The sequence below is a fragment of the Terrapene carolina genome, unplaced genomic scaffold, assembly GCF_002925995.2.
Source record: "Terrapene carolina triunguis isolate 2854851 unplaced genomic scaffold, T_m_triunguis-2.0 Scaffold30, whole genome shotgun sequence".
Lineage (NCBI taxonomy): Eukaryota > Metazoa > Chordata > Testudines > Emydidae > Terrapene > Terrapene triunguis.
The window spans coordinates 4,058,263-4,071,130 of NW_020664381.1; the positions used below are offsets into that span (position 1 = coordinate 4,058,263).

A 12,868-nucleotide genomic window follows, 5' to 3' on the forward strand; every position below is an offset into this window, starting at 1 on the left:
TCTCTTGCCTCCAGGAGCTGGGGCTTTAACAAAAACATCAAATGTTTTGAGACGTACAATAAAAACACAAGAGCTGGGAACACTGAATTTGAGTGTTTGTGTGCATGCTTTTTAACTTTGTCCATACTGTATAACCTTTTCATCCTTCCCAACACCATTAAAAAAATAAAATAAAATAAAATTGCCAGCAGTTCAGCACTCAACCCTTTGGGGGCAGGGATTGTCTTTTTTCCCATGTTTGTACAGCACCTAGCACAAAGGGGTTCTGGGCCATCCTACGCATTATGATAATATAAAGAATAATAATTAATAACAAAGCAGCATCATGTACACACTCAGTTGAGGGGGGGATAAATTATGGGCTCCAGTTCATTTGCTTTATAGCTAAAAATAACAGTATAATAGATCAGACAAGATATAAACTGTCAATACCTCAGGTAACTAGGCCTGAGATTAATGCACATATTCAGACATGGGGTAAATAGATTAGACTTCTCTGATGTCAATGGAGTTGTACACCAAGTCTGACTTTGGCCCTGAATCGGTAAATCCCCAGGGGATAGCCTATATGAAACCCTGTCGAATTTGGCCCATTTCATCTGACATCTGCATCCTGCTTCAGAGTGGCATGTCACACTTACTGCACATCAGATCACACCTGCCTAAGCTGTCATAGGCAATTGACTTTTTTTTTGTTTAAAAAAAAATCTGGTAGCCACATATCATCAAGAAAAACAACATTGTTTTTAGGACCTCTTATCTCTTCGCTCCCAAATATCCTGTTTCTTCGAGCTGCAGTAGCCAGGACCAATAGAAACCTCTTCCTGCCATTGGCTGACTTCATTTCCCAGAGTTAGCACAATCTCATCCGCTCTAAACAACTTCATCAAAACTTCTTTCTGGTCAGAGCGAAGCAATAATTATTATTAACAATTATTAGCGATCAATAATCTTAATCACATTATGGCAAGCACTATTAAGGTAAGAAAGGGGTACATTTTTATTGGACATTTTTTCAATAATATGTTCTTTGGTTTCCTTTATCAACACAGATAAGTTAGAACTGGGCAACACCCCCACTGCCACAATAGAGGACAACAAGATTTCCTTTGTACTGCCTAGTAAATTTCCTTTTTCCTACTCCAACCATCCGCAAGGCTTAAAAACTTCTAACTCGGAAAAAAAATTGGGTTTTTTAAATTCACTGTTCAGTGCTGTGGATTGCATATGCAAAGCCCTTTTATGAGAGCTTCGAATTTTCTTGTAGGTATCATTTCTGACAACTTGGATGTGTATCTGGATTGCCGTAAGGGGATAGGTTGTTCACTGAAAGAAAGAAAAAAGGGTTCCTCAGAATGCTGAACCTTTGGATACTTTTAAATGCTTCCCCTATTGACAGGGGCACAAACATTTGCACATGGAAATGAAGAGACATCAGCTCTTGTTTTGAGTAATGCAGATGTTACAGATTTATTTTTGTGGCAACTCTATACTGATATTCAGGATTTTTCTTAAATGTTGTCTTAACCGTGGTGGCATTCTGCTTGGTGTGTGCTTTTTGTCTTTATTTTTTGGACAATAAAAATCTGTCATTGATTCATAACTAACTTTTATGAGTAAGCATTATTTTAACAGCTGTTTAAAAGACTGCTTAGCTGAGTTTTGCAGGTTTCTTTGCTCAGATAGCTGAATAAATCTATCTAATTTTTGCTGTACTATGTTGCAATAGATAGCAGTTACAGATATAGCAATAGCTATGATTAATTGCAGAAGAAAGCTAACTGTAACTGAATGCCTGGTGATAATGAAACCAGTTTTATGTGAAGTACAAAACTACACGTACAATAAGGACTCTGCATCAGTGGGGTTTTTTTTCAGATACAGGACCGAGATATTTAATCACTTTGAGGTATTACGTATTTTTATACTTTTCCAATTATGATGGAGATATAGTAAATGATATAGGACAGCAGCAATGGCAGGCCACTAAATAATTGAAGCTGATGTTTGATTCCTGAATAACTTCTGCTTTGTTGTTTGAATTTGTCAGGTGTTTGATGCTGTTTTTGTTAAAAATTTTGTAATATGAAAATCTTGCCTGAGAATTATTTGAATTGTGTGCATGTGTGTGTATGTCTGTATATATTTATAAAGCAGTCTGTTCTTATCCTTTTGTAATGAGGGATGCTTTCAAGAGTCTACCTACAGAGATCAAAATATGAATCTACTTTGCATTGTGGGCCAATACATGTCATATGCTGAGTGCTCCCTGCAACAGCTGGGCTCCTATTGATTTCAGTGGCAATTTACGGGCACTCAGCACCTGGCAGGAGACATTCAGCACTTTACAGGATCAAGCTCTATATGAAAATTTTGAGGTTCCTAGAGTCAGCATGTTTGCTGCTAAGAGAAAGTGCTGTGTATTAATTTAGTAATGATGAGCTGACATTTCTTTTAAGCAGGACGGTCCTCCTGATGTGAGTGGGAAATTTTGCTTAAAAACTGAAGGCACAATATGCTTAGATGCAGTATAAGGTTTTTTGGTTTTTTGTATTTCTATATTTTTCTTTAGTATATTTATAGTGAGGTCAATGTTAACAACTATTATAACACTATTATGTTGTTGTTATATTACTGGCTTCCAGCACAGTGATAAGAACAACTAGCTGCATTTTACACGTCAGTTCCTTAAATTGAAGCTTCAGTAGAGATAGTAAAGGTCTCCTAAGTGAAATAATAATTAGATTTTGCCACCTCATTTTGGGCCAAATCCTACAGTGGAGTTTTGCCTGATTAAGGCCTGAAGGACTTTGGCCCTACTTTGCTGGAAAGTCCTTAGTTTTGATGCCAGGATTTAATTTATGTCCATCCACAATGTAAATTAACTGGGGCGAAATTATAAAAGTTTTAGACTCTAAACTAAGGAAGTATATTTAACATGAAGATCATTTCCAGTCCCAAGAGGTTCAATTCCTGTTCTAGGTAGAGTAAATGAAGCAAGTATTTGACTGAGAGAGTGATCAGAAATAAACATTTCTGTCTATAGGCTTAAAATGTAAAAAGCAACTGTATAATTTCTCACTTTTTTTTGCCATTTCAGAATAGCAAGCCAGCTCCTCAGCTGCTGTAAATCAGTGTACCGCCATTGATGGACTACATTGATTTACACCAGTTGAGGATCTGGGCCAAAGATTGAAAGCCTTCTAAATAGTTCAAATTGGATCTATGCATTTGGCTTTTAGTCACTTCTATGGGAGCCTTACACATTCATCAAAGGTGAGAGTTTGGCTCAGAATATTTATGTTTTTATTTATAACTGAGTAGAAATTATTATTGATTTATACACACAGAGAGATGGACTTTCAGTATAATTCATTGATTCACTGTTCTTTAAAATGCCTAAGGGCCCAATCCTGCAAACACTTAACACTCTTAACTTTAAGCACAGGAATAGTCCAATCGACTTTATTGGGACTAGTTGGTATATTTAAAGTTAACTATGTATGTGAGTGTTTCCAGGATCAGGGGCCTATGTCACGAATGTGATATCTCTGTCATCCTGTAAATAAGTTAATATGTGGATGCGCTCATGAATTCTAACTATCTACTATCTCATAATAACTGTCCCTCGATTATATGGAAAGCAGAATGTCCTGGGATGAGCTGTCAAACTAATTGGCAAAACTCATAAGCTTTTTTGCTAGCAATCCTGGACTTTTGAATAAATTATTCAATTTATACTTTAGGAATAACCGTACAGAATCAAACCAGTTGTCCATAGAGTTCAGTATGTTGTCTCCACCAGTGGTCAATATCAGCTGCTGTCGAGGAAAGTGCAAGAAACCCTATGGTGGAAAAATGTAGAATAATCTGCCTTCAGAGAAAGTTTCTTCCTAACTCCCATAATTTAGTAGTTGGTTTAAACCTGAAGCATGAGGGGTTATATATCTAATTTGTTTATTTATGTTACCCAACTAACTCATTATTCTCATTATTCATATAAATGGCTACATCTTTTTTGGAATCTGAAAGATAAAATGCTCCTTCAGGCAGAAGTCCTCCTGACAATTGGGATATCAAATACTAAGAAGCAATGTTTTCTTCCAGCGCAAATTGTAACCTGAAGATGTGTGCAGTGTATGCAGAACACTATGTACAGAAAATGAGGGCTAGAAAATAAATACAGTACCATTGATTGTAGGCTTCTATTTTTCTTTCTTAGAATGACATGAAAAAATAATCCAATCTCCCCTTGTGGTTGATATTAACATACTTATCTTGAATTTCTTTTTTTCTATCACCTTTCAGTGATGGAAGGAATGTCAAATGCAAAAATGTCTATTTTAAACTGGAATTTGAATTCCACATCCTACAGCAGGCCCCACTTATTTTGTTCTCCTTGCCTGCCAGTGCAATTACAGTTATTTTTAATAAGAAAAAGCTATTGAGTAATTAATAATCGACATTTTATAATGGCTTATCAATTACACATGTGGACAGTTCTCTTAACCTAATCTACCTCTAAATATATATGCACTCTCCTTGTTATGACTAGTTTCCTTTCTGTGGTTGACTTGGAAGCTATTGTCTATGAGATAAAGTGTCTACATATTTGATACAGGAATTTGGAATACTTGAGGTTGCCAGGGCTGGTGTTACAAATTCTGTAGGTCTCCACAGACCATTGGTGTGCTGATTAAATCAATATATACTGTACAAGAACCTTTCATCAGAAATCTTAGTCTTCAACTCTAAGCTACTCTATATAGCACTGTTGCTCCCCTCCCCTCCTTTGAAAGGCAAAATACTTATTTCAAATATTTTTGAAACCAAGCAAAACTGAAGGCTGACGTCTTGTGGAAAGCTTTGAGAAATAATCTTCTTAGAGATAGGTGTGATTACTTTTCCGCAAACATCATTTGTGCAGTATTGTGTATTTCTGTTAGTTGCATGAAAACAAAATATTAAAAGTTCATCGGTCCTTGTTGCTTGTTCCTCATTTGGATTCAGTCCAACAAAGCACTCAAGCATGTGCTTGACTATAAGCAAGTAAATAGCCCCATTGACTTCCATGAGACTACTCATCTGCATAAAGTTAAGCACACAGCTAAATGCTTTGCTGAATCAGGGCCTTAAAGCTTTTTGGCCTGATACTGTACTCCTTAATTCAGACAAAACTGTCATTGATTTAAATTGGAGTGTCGTTCAAATGAGGACTGCAGGATCAGGCCCCCATTTCTTTCCAGGACAAACAATTATAGTGCCACAAACATAAAGTTATGACATCAAGTAGAAGTAGATTAAATCTTGTAAAATAAACAAAACCAAAAAAAAAAAAAGGACCAAATTCAGCCCTGTTGTAACTCTACTTGATTTATGCCTGCCTGCGTCAAGCCTGACTTTGATCCAAAGATACAGTTTCCATATAAATTACTCTAAGTAAAGAAGAAGAGATGAAAAATACCTAATGGATTTTTTGTTTGGTTTGCTTTTAACAGAAGCTAAGCTATCTCTAAACAGCATGCTTTTGAAAAAGTTCCATGAGACTTCAACAGGCCTTTGAAGCGGTAATGTTGGTAGAATTAAACATTCTGAACACATTGGAGATCTCCTGCTGAGAAATGCAGAGGCATTTTAAAGAAATGTTAAGGGAAAACAAAAATGTTTATTTTTGAAGTGGCAATTCATAATCCAATAAGAATATTCATACCATTCATTTAAAAACGATTACTCCATATAATTTAGCTTTCTAAAGCAGCATAGCAGGTTTCTTTAGGAAATCAGTTAAATGGAAAAAATTGGCTTATGTCACTTATAGTATCATTTTTCGCAAGATAAAATTAAATAGTGGGGCACACTGGGTCTCATCCAAAGCCTATTGAAGTTGGTGGGACTTTTTCCAATAGCCTTTGGATCAGCCCCATAATCAGCTAATTAAAAAGTAGCTTCTTTTGCTGGATGGTGATAGAATAGGGTTAGTGATACCTGCAGTTATTTCGACTGTTAGCATTGAAAAGGTGCATGCTAATGGACTGAGCAAATTGCCACATACTCTGCTTATTTTACTGTTATTTATTTCTAAATTATTTGTTGATCTCTGAGTGTGCTCATCACTGTGCAGAACAGAGAAGTGGCCATGAGACTTGCCCTAAGGAGTTTACATGTACAGTTGCTGAATCTTATACCTAAGTGAGGGATATGTGTGTATGGGGTCACCTAGTCGGCAGCATTGTGAATAAGCTGTTTTCAGACTGGATAAATGTCTCACCCCCACTTTATTTTTTAGCAATTAAGGGAGTTGTACAGTCCCATAGTAATACCCATCAGGGTGTTTGGGGAAATAGAGTCTGCAGGATATTTGGTGAGATTTGTCTTGGAAATCAATAGTAAGAGGAAGTTCCCAACACACAAGGGGCAGACTCTTCATGCTGCTTTCCATGTTTTCTCTCTCCCCCAGCATGCATGGCTCCCTTGAGAACAGTGCTGACAGTTTTTGTTATGTGGATACCAATCCTATTAGGAACAGAAATGAGAACAATAACTTATTTCAACTAGATCATGATATAGATATTGGTAATGATTTTCAATCTGCTCGCCTGTACTTAGTTTGAACTAGTGACCTAGAGGTGAAAGACACTGTGGAAATGATCATCCTACAAGTCTCACTTCTCTCACTAGTAAAATAATGGAACAAATATTAACATAAAAACAACATCATTAAACATCTAAACATTACAAGAACCCTGGGCACTAAGCAGTGTGTAAAGAATGCATTGTGCCAGACAATTAAATTGTTTTTTAAACAGAGTTTGAAAATCAGTGGCTGGAGAGAATGCAGTAGATATAATGGGTCAAGTTCATCCAGGGCATAACTCCACTGATTGGAACGGCGACCTTTGACTGGTGTAAATTGGTGTAGCTCCATTGGTTTTGATGGAACTATGCCAATTTACACCAGCTAAAAAAATGGTTTATTAAGAGCAGAATGTACATAGCTTGATTAAGAGAGAGATGATAAATTACAAGTATTTGGAGTGTGTAAATTCCAAGGAAGGGGAATGATTATTTAAGATGGTATCACCTAAAAATGTGGCCATAAAGGACTTTACAGCCGTCAGAGAGAGAATGAGAGAGTCAGCCCCAGAGCTGTGATGAGAACCCAAGAGACCTCTGGTTCCAGTCCTCTTCCCTAATCATTAGCGCACTCCCACTCGAAAAAGGAAATTTCTCACTTTAATCACCATTTGCAATTTTGTTGAGAGGGAACAGATGATGGCATTTGAGCGCTATTTTGAAGTTTATGATTAAATATAGTGATATCACATAAGATTTTTTTAAAGCCTTGTTCTTTAGAGCTGAAAAACATCTTTTTTTAGACTATATGTTTATTACCTTGATAAACATTAAAATGCTGCCACAGCAATTACCTTGATGATAAAAGGTCTGTAGACAGATACTTCCTGTGTTCATTTCCTACCCTGATAACTTGCCAAATCAGGGAGTACCAATACAGGAAATGCTTTCAATAGGAACTTCCTATCTGCTAATATCTAATTCATTAAAAGGAACTAACCACTAAGTGTTCAATATAATGGGAATTCTCTAGCTATCACTGTTTCAATTTAAACCACAGTGCACCAGATTTGTTTACATAAAGACCAGGGATCGGCAGTTACTGCATTCAACTACAAATTCTGTCTTATCACATTGGTGGCCCTGTATATTACATTATGTTTGTAAAGTACTTTGGGATTCTTTGAGATTCTCTCTTCCCCCCCCCCCCGTCTCCTCTCTACCCCATGTGCTGTGGTAGTAGTAACACAAATACTGGGTTTTATTCTGTTTCATAACCTCATGGGTTAGAGATCTTGAATTTTTAAAAACATGTGGACAAAGTTATGAAAGTATACTGTAGGGAACAATCTTTCATTGGCGGCAAGATGAGCTAGAAGAGTCTTTTCCTTCTTTGATGTCTACGAATCTGTGTACTCATTTCTTACATGAACATCTATTCTCATGGGTTCGGTATTAACCAAAGGCTCTTCCCTGCCCATGTGGAAATGGGAAGGGAGCAGCCAAATGGAATGCCCTCTGTAGAGCAGGGGATCTGTGCATTGGGCTGGGTGGTTTGGTGGCAGGCCAGGTAGACTGAATGAGGAACCGAGGAGACTTGGCAGGGATACTCTCTACCTTCCCTATTTATGTGTTCTGCCACCCAGTTAACACCTCTCACCAGAGCTAACACAGGCGTGTCCAATATGTAGTTTAGGGCATGTTCCAGATAGATTACTCATAGATGGCGCTTGTAATCTACTATGCAAGGTACACTCATTTGAACTAACTGAAATGGAAATTTTGCCTTATTGGGCAGACAAATTAGGCAATGACTGACGTGCAAGTCTGGACTTTAGGTATGGAAAAGAGAAACATGGATCAAGGGAAAGAGAAACAAAGGCATAAAAACTCAAATGGCAATAGTAATATTTAGGTAAGTAGTTTCAGATGCATGAATAGAAAGGACAAATCTTTTAGAAACCCGGAATGCTATCCAAGCCATATTGAAGTCAATGGGAATTTGGCCATGGATTTCAACAGGCCAAGGATTTCACACCAGTTGTTCAGGGCCTTGGGATTTAGAACCTGCTTCCTGTCTTTGGACCAGATTCTGATAATTGTTCAGCCAGTAACTTCTTGACTTCCAAGAAATCACTCCAGTTTACTGCCAGTATAACTGAGATCAGTATTTTAGCCTTTGCCCACCGGGTTGAGCACTGCTATGCCACTGAGCTTGTTCTATATCATACACATTGTGGCTTTGTCTTTGAAAAATAGACTCAAGTTCTGTTACCCCTAAACTGCTACCATGATGATGGATATCATTTTCAGAAGGACAGTTATTTAAACTGATATTACTTTTTAAAAGACCGTGGCATTTTAACTGCAGCTCTTAGAGTTAGACTTATAGACACTTTCAAACATAACCTGTGCTCCAACCAATCTGTTGGTATTATCTGGCAGAAGAAGGCAGTTGTGTACTGAGCAGTCTTCACAGTTACATTAACCTCAAACCTGCTAACTTCTGGAGCATACCTAAACTCCACCAGTCCGCAGGGCAAAAAACTAGGTTGTTCCTAAACGTGGGCCTTGAGGAGCACAACGGTGGTATAATGACACAATCCGTCCTGCCAGGATTGTTAAACTAAAAGGGATTTAACATAAGCAGACTGAACTAACTCTTGTCAACTTGCAAAGATTGTTGTTGTTGTTGTTGTTAATCTTTGACATACTCACACCAACTTCCCTTGGTACAATAGCCACTGGAAGTGGTCAGAATGATTTCTTTTTGCTAACCAGATCAGCCACCTAAGGCAAAAGCCAAAGATACAGCATATCCAAAAGCCCACTGCCATGTCATAAATTTTTTTGAGATTTAGCATCAGTGCACTGTTGTACATATAGTTTTAATGGAATGAAAAATCTGATTATTTAGTCTACACAAAGAAAGAAAGAAAAGGGGATCCTGTGCCTTTAATGCTGTTTATAACGGTTGGACAGAGCTTGTCAGGTGAAGGTTAATTGCTCTCCAGTTAAAGCAGTTCTCTGCACAGATGGGTTATCAGGGCTGAACACTCGTTACAAGATTAATCTCATTTCCGACAAGACTTCCTTTTCCTTCAACTGATTTTTGCTCAGCCATTGGACCTGTCATCAGCCGTTAAAAGAAGGGTGGATTACCTCTGGGATATTAATGCTTGTGTGCAGCAAAACAATACAAAATGTGTGTCATATCGGCAGGGAACATCTTTAGGAGACAGCACATTTTAGTGCCTTACGAAGGTCGAGATTCATAAACAACTGAAACAATCAGGAGTATTTGAATTGATGCTCTTAATGAACACAAACGCAAGCTGATTCATCCAGAGCCCCTTTTTGAATGTCAGGCCTTTTCTAAATGTAAGATTTTTTTAAGTTCCCAAACTGTATCTCTTTGTTGACATTTCAAATGAACAATTTGATATTTCTGAGATGTGTATTGTTTGTGGTGTGCTACTGTACTCTATAAAGATTACTTCAAAATAAGCTTAATCAGACCCTTTTCTTTAAGAAAATAAATGAGAAGTGGTTCAATCAATATTTGTTTAAGCAAGAGGCAGTGTGGCACGGTAGTGAGAGTACGGAACTCAAAATCAGAAATTCTGGGAATCTATTTCTGACTCTGCCAACTGAACTCATTGAATCAGATTTTCCACTCCCTTATGCTGGGGTAAATTAGAATTAAATCCATTGAAGTGAAAGGGGCTACAGTGGTGTAAAATGGATGTGAGAGGAGAATCAGGCCCATAATGTGCCCTTGGACACGTAACCAAATCTCCATTTTACCCAGCATTGTAATGGTGTGGGAAACTCAGCAAGGTTCTGAGCAGCTAGACAGAGTGAGTGAGTTCACAGGAGGCACAGGTCTAAACACAGAACTCTCTCTGGAGTTTGGGTTTATTTCAGGAGTTCTGATATAACCAAAATAACACAACTTGGCAAAGTCTCTGGTTACCAAGTTTCTTCCTTGCAGATTTACAATCAGTAAATTCCAAAACAAAAAACAAATATTCAAACCAACAAACAGGGTAGTTCTTATGTTTCCTCAGAGCTTCCTGTCCTGGCTTCTGATCAGCAAAATCCCTGTCCATTTAAGGTGCTGAGTCTTTCCATTGACTACAATGGGCTTTGAATCAGGCTCATAGTCCTCTGGGTCATTCAAGGCTGTAGATACAGCTAAAAAGAGAGCTCCGAGGAGGGTCTAAGGAGGGAAACTTGTGAGTGCGTGGGCATTATAGTTCTGATCCAGCAAAACACTTAAGCACATGCTTAATTTAAAGCATGTTAGTGGTCCTCTTGATGCCTAAAGTTAACCACATGCTTTCATGATTTGCTGTTTTAAAGCCTATGGAATTTAAACAAGATGTTTTGATCCCTAAATATTTTTATTGAACTAACAAGACAAAACACTACTTGTACACTTTTAAGTACAGTGGTGTCTGTAATGTGTATGAAAAAGATAGTGGAATGTTAGCTAGTACAGGTGGTTGCAGATCATATGTACATGGTGAGATATGAATATAGTGTTGTCTCCGAACTGGAGTGGGAATATGGGAGTGGGAGGGTTTGGTCATTGATCTGTGGGCAGGTCTACACTATCACTTAAATCAATCTAATTTATGTCACTCAGGGTGGTAAAAAAGACACCCCCTTGAGCGACACAAGTTACAGCGACCTAAGCGCTGTCCACATCCGCACTATGTCGGCGGGAGATGCTCTCCTGCCAACATAGCTTCTGCCGCTTGCAGAGGTGGAGTAATTATGCCAACGGGAGAGCACTCTTCTGTCAGAATAGAGCGTCTTCACCAGATGCGCTACAGCAGCGCAGCTGTGCCGATGTAGCACTTCTAGTGTAGACCTGCCCTGTGTCTGGTAGGTAAGGAGCAAGATGATGTACTCTAAATGGCTCATTCCTAGAAGGTAAGGCTCCTGTGCGGTGAGATTGTAGTTCACACGGTATTATTAGAGCTTGTCAGAAATGTTCTTTTCCCTTAAAAAAGTTAAACAAAATCAGAATTTTCTCCACAAAAATTTCCATTTTGTTGAAAAGCCATTTTTCATCCAAAGAAGGTTTGATTATTGGTTTTAACCAGCTGCAATGATTAGGCAAAGCATGGGCTATTAAAGTGGGAGCATGTGGCTCATACAGAAATTGATAAAAGGGTACAAAGTGTGGTTGTATAGGTTTCTCTGGTATCAATATGGATTTAAGTTTATTTGTGGAATCTTAACCCTGTATTTCCAGAGTTTCAAGCATTTGGGATTTTTTTTTCACAAATTTAATCTTAATTTAGAATCTCTAGGCTTTCAAGCATTTATTTTTTATAACTACAAGGCTGAAATTAAATATGGACCTGAGTTTAACTCTGCAGAAGCTTAGATCCAGGTCCAAATTTTACAGGTTGGGGCCATCTCTGGTTCTATTAAGGTAAGAAAAGTGGCTGATAAATCTCTCCATCTCTAACTGTATTGTAAGAGTTGTTTGCCTGAGAATTCAAGGTTACTAGGATATATTTAAAAACAGTGGCCAATATTTTCAAAAATAGGAGCCTGAAGTTAGGTTCTTCAGGCCATATTTAGGCACCTTAATAAGTGGCCTGATTTTGATCAGGATTGAAGCAGGGACAAGCAGTAGGCTATAAATTCTGAACCTGTGGAGCTGCCAAGTATGCTGGAGATTGGGCAGGTATAGACCCTTCCCTTCTGAATATGTGTCTCTAGATGTTCAATACCTTTACAAATATAGTACCCTCGATAAAATTATATTCAAGTCACAGACATTTAATTTTTCAGTCCCCAGGCTTCATATTGGTGCCTAGATCCTTTCTAAGCTACCTGGATTATACATCATGGTAACCTACAGATTCACTTTACTTTTTTGAGAACACTCATCACGTACTATGAGTAAACTTTTTGGAGTATATACCATACTCAGTTGCATTCAAAGAACCTTTGCTTTCTGGGGCTGTTTTGAAGTAAAAGCTGTGATTCTCATGTATTCAGCTGACTCTAGAAACTTAGGCTTTAAGAAAAACACCAAATATTGTGAGACATAAAATCATGAGAGTTGGCAACACTGCAGTGTCTATAGCAGGAGTCAAAAAATAGCCATATGTGGAAACTTACCAAGCTGGACATCAGGGATCCTAGGAATTAGCCTCTTAAGACGTTTATTATAGAATAGAGTAGGGTATAGAAAATAGGATTTGGATCATATTGAAAATGAAATGTCCAAGTTTGCAGATGACACTAGAACTCGAGACTGGGCAGAAAG

At 37.9% G+C, this 12,868-nt stretch overlaps 1 protein-coding gene across 4 annotated transcripts in view; it reads left to right on the plus strand.

Annotated features, from left to right (window-relative positions):
* ERG (ETS transcription factor ERG) overlaps positions 1-12,868 on the plus strand; it is a 208,748-nt gene that overhangs the window by 128,751 nt on the left and 67,129 nt on the right. Inside the window, exon 1 of one of the 4 annotated variants that reach the window (XM_026651228.1) lies at positions 870-981. The exons of the other annotated variants lie outside the window; for them this stretch is intronic. Within the exon in view, the coding sequence (XP_026507013.1) occupies positions 964-981 (18 nt within the window). The 5' untranslated portion in view covers positions 870-963. Of the gene's footprint in view, positions 1-869; positions 982-12,868 lie in introns of those variants that run through there. 4 annotated transcript variants of the gene reach the window in all.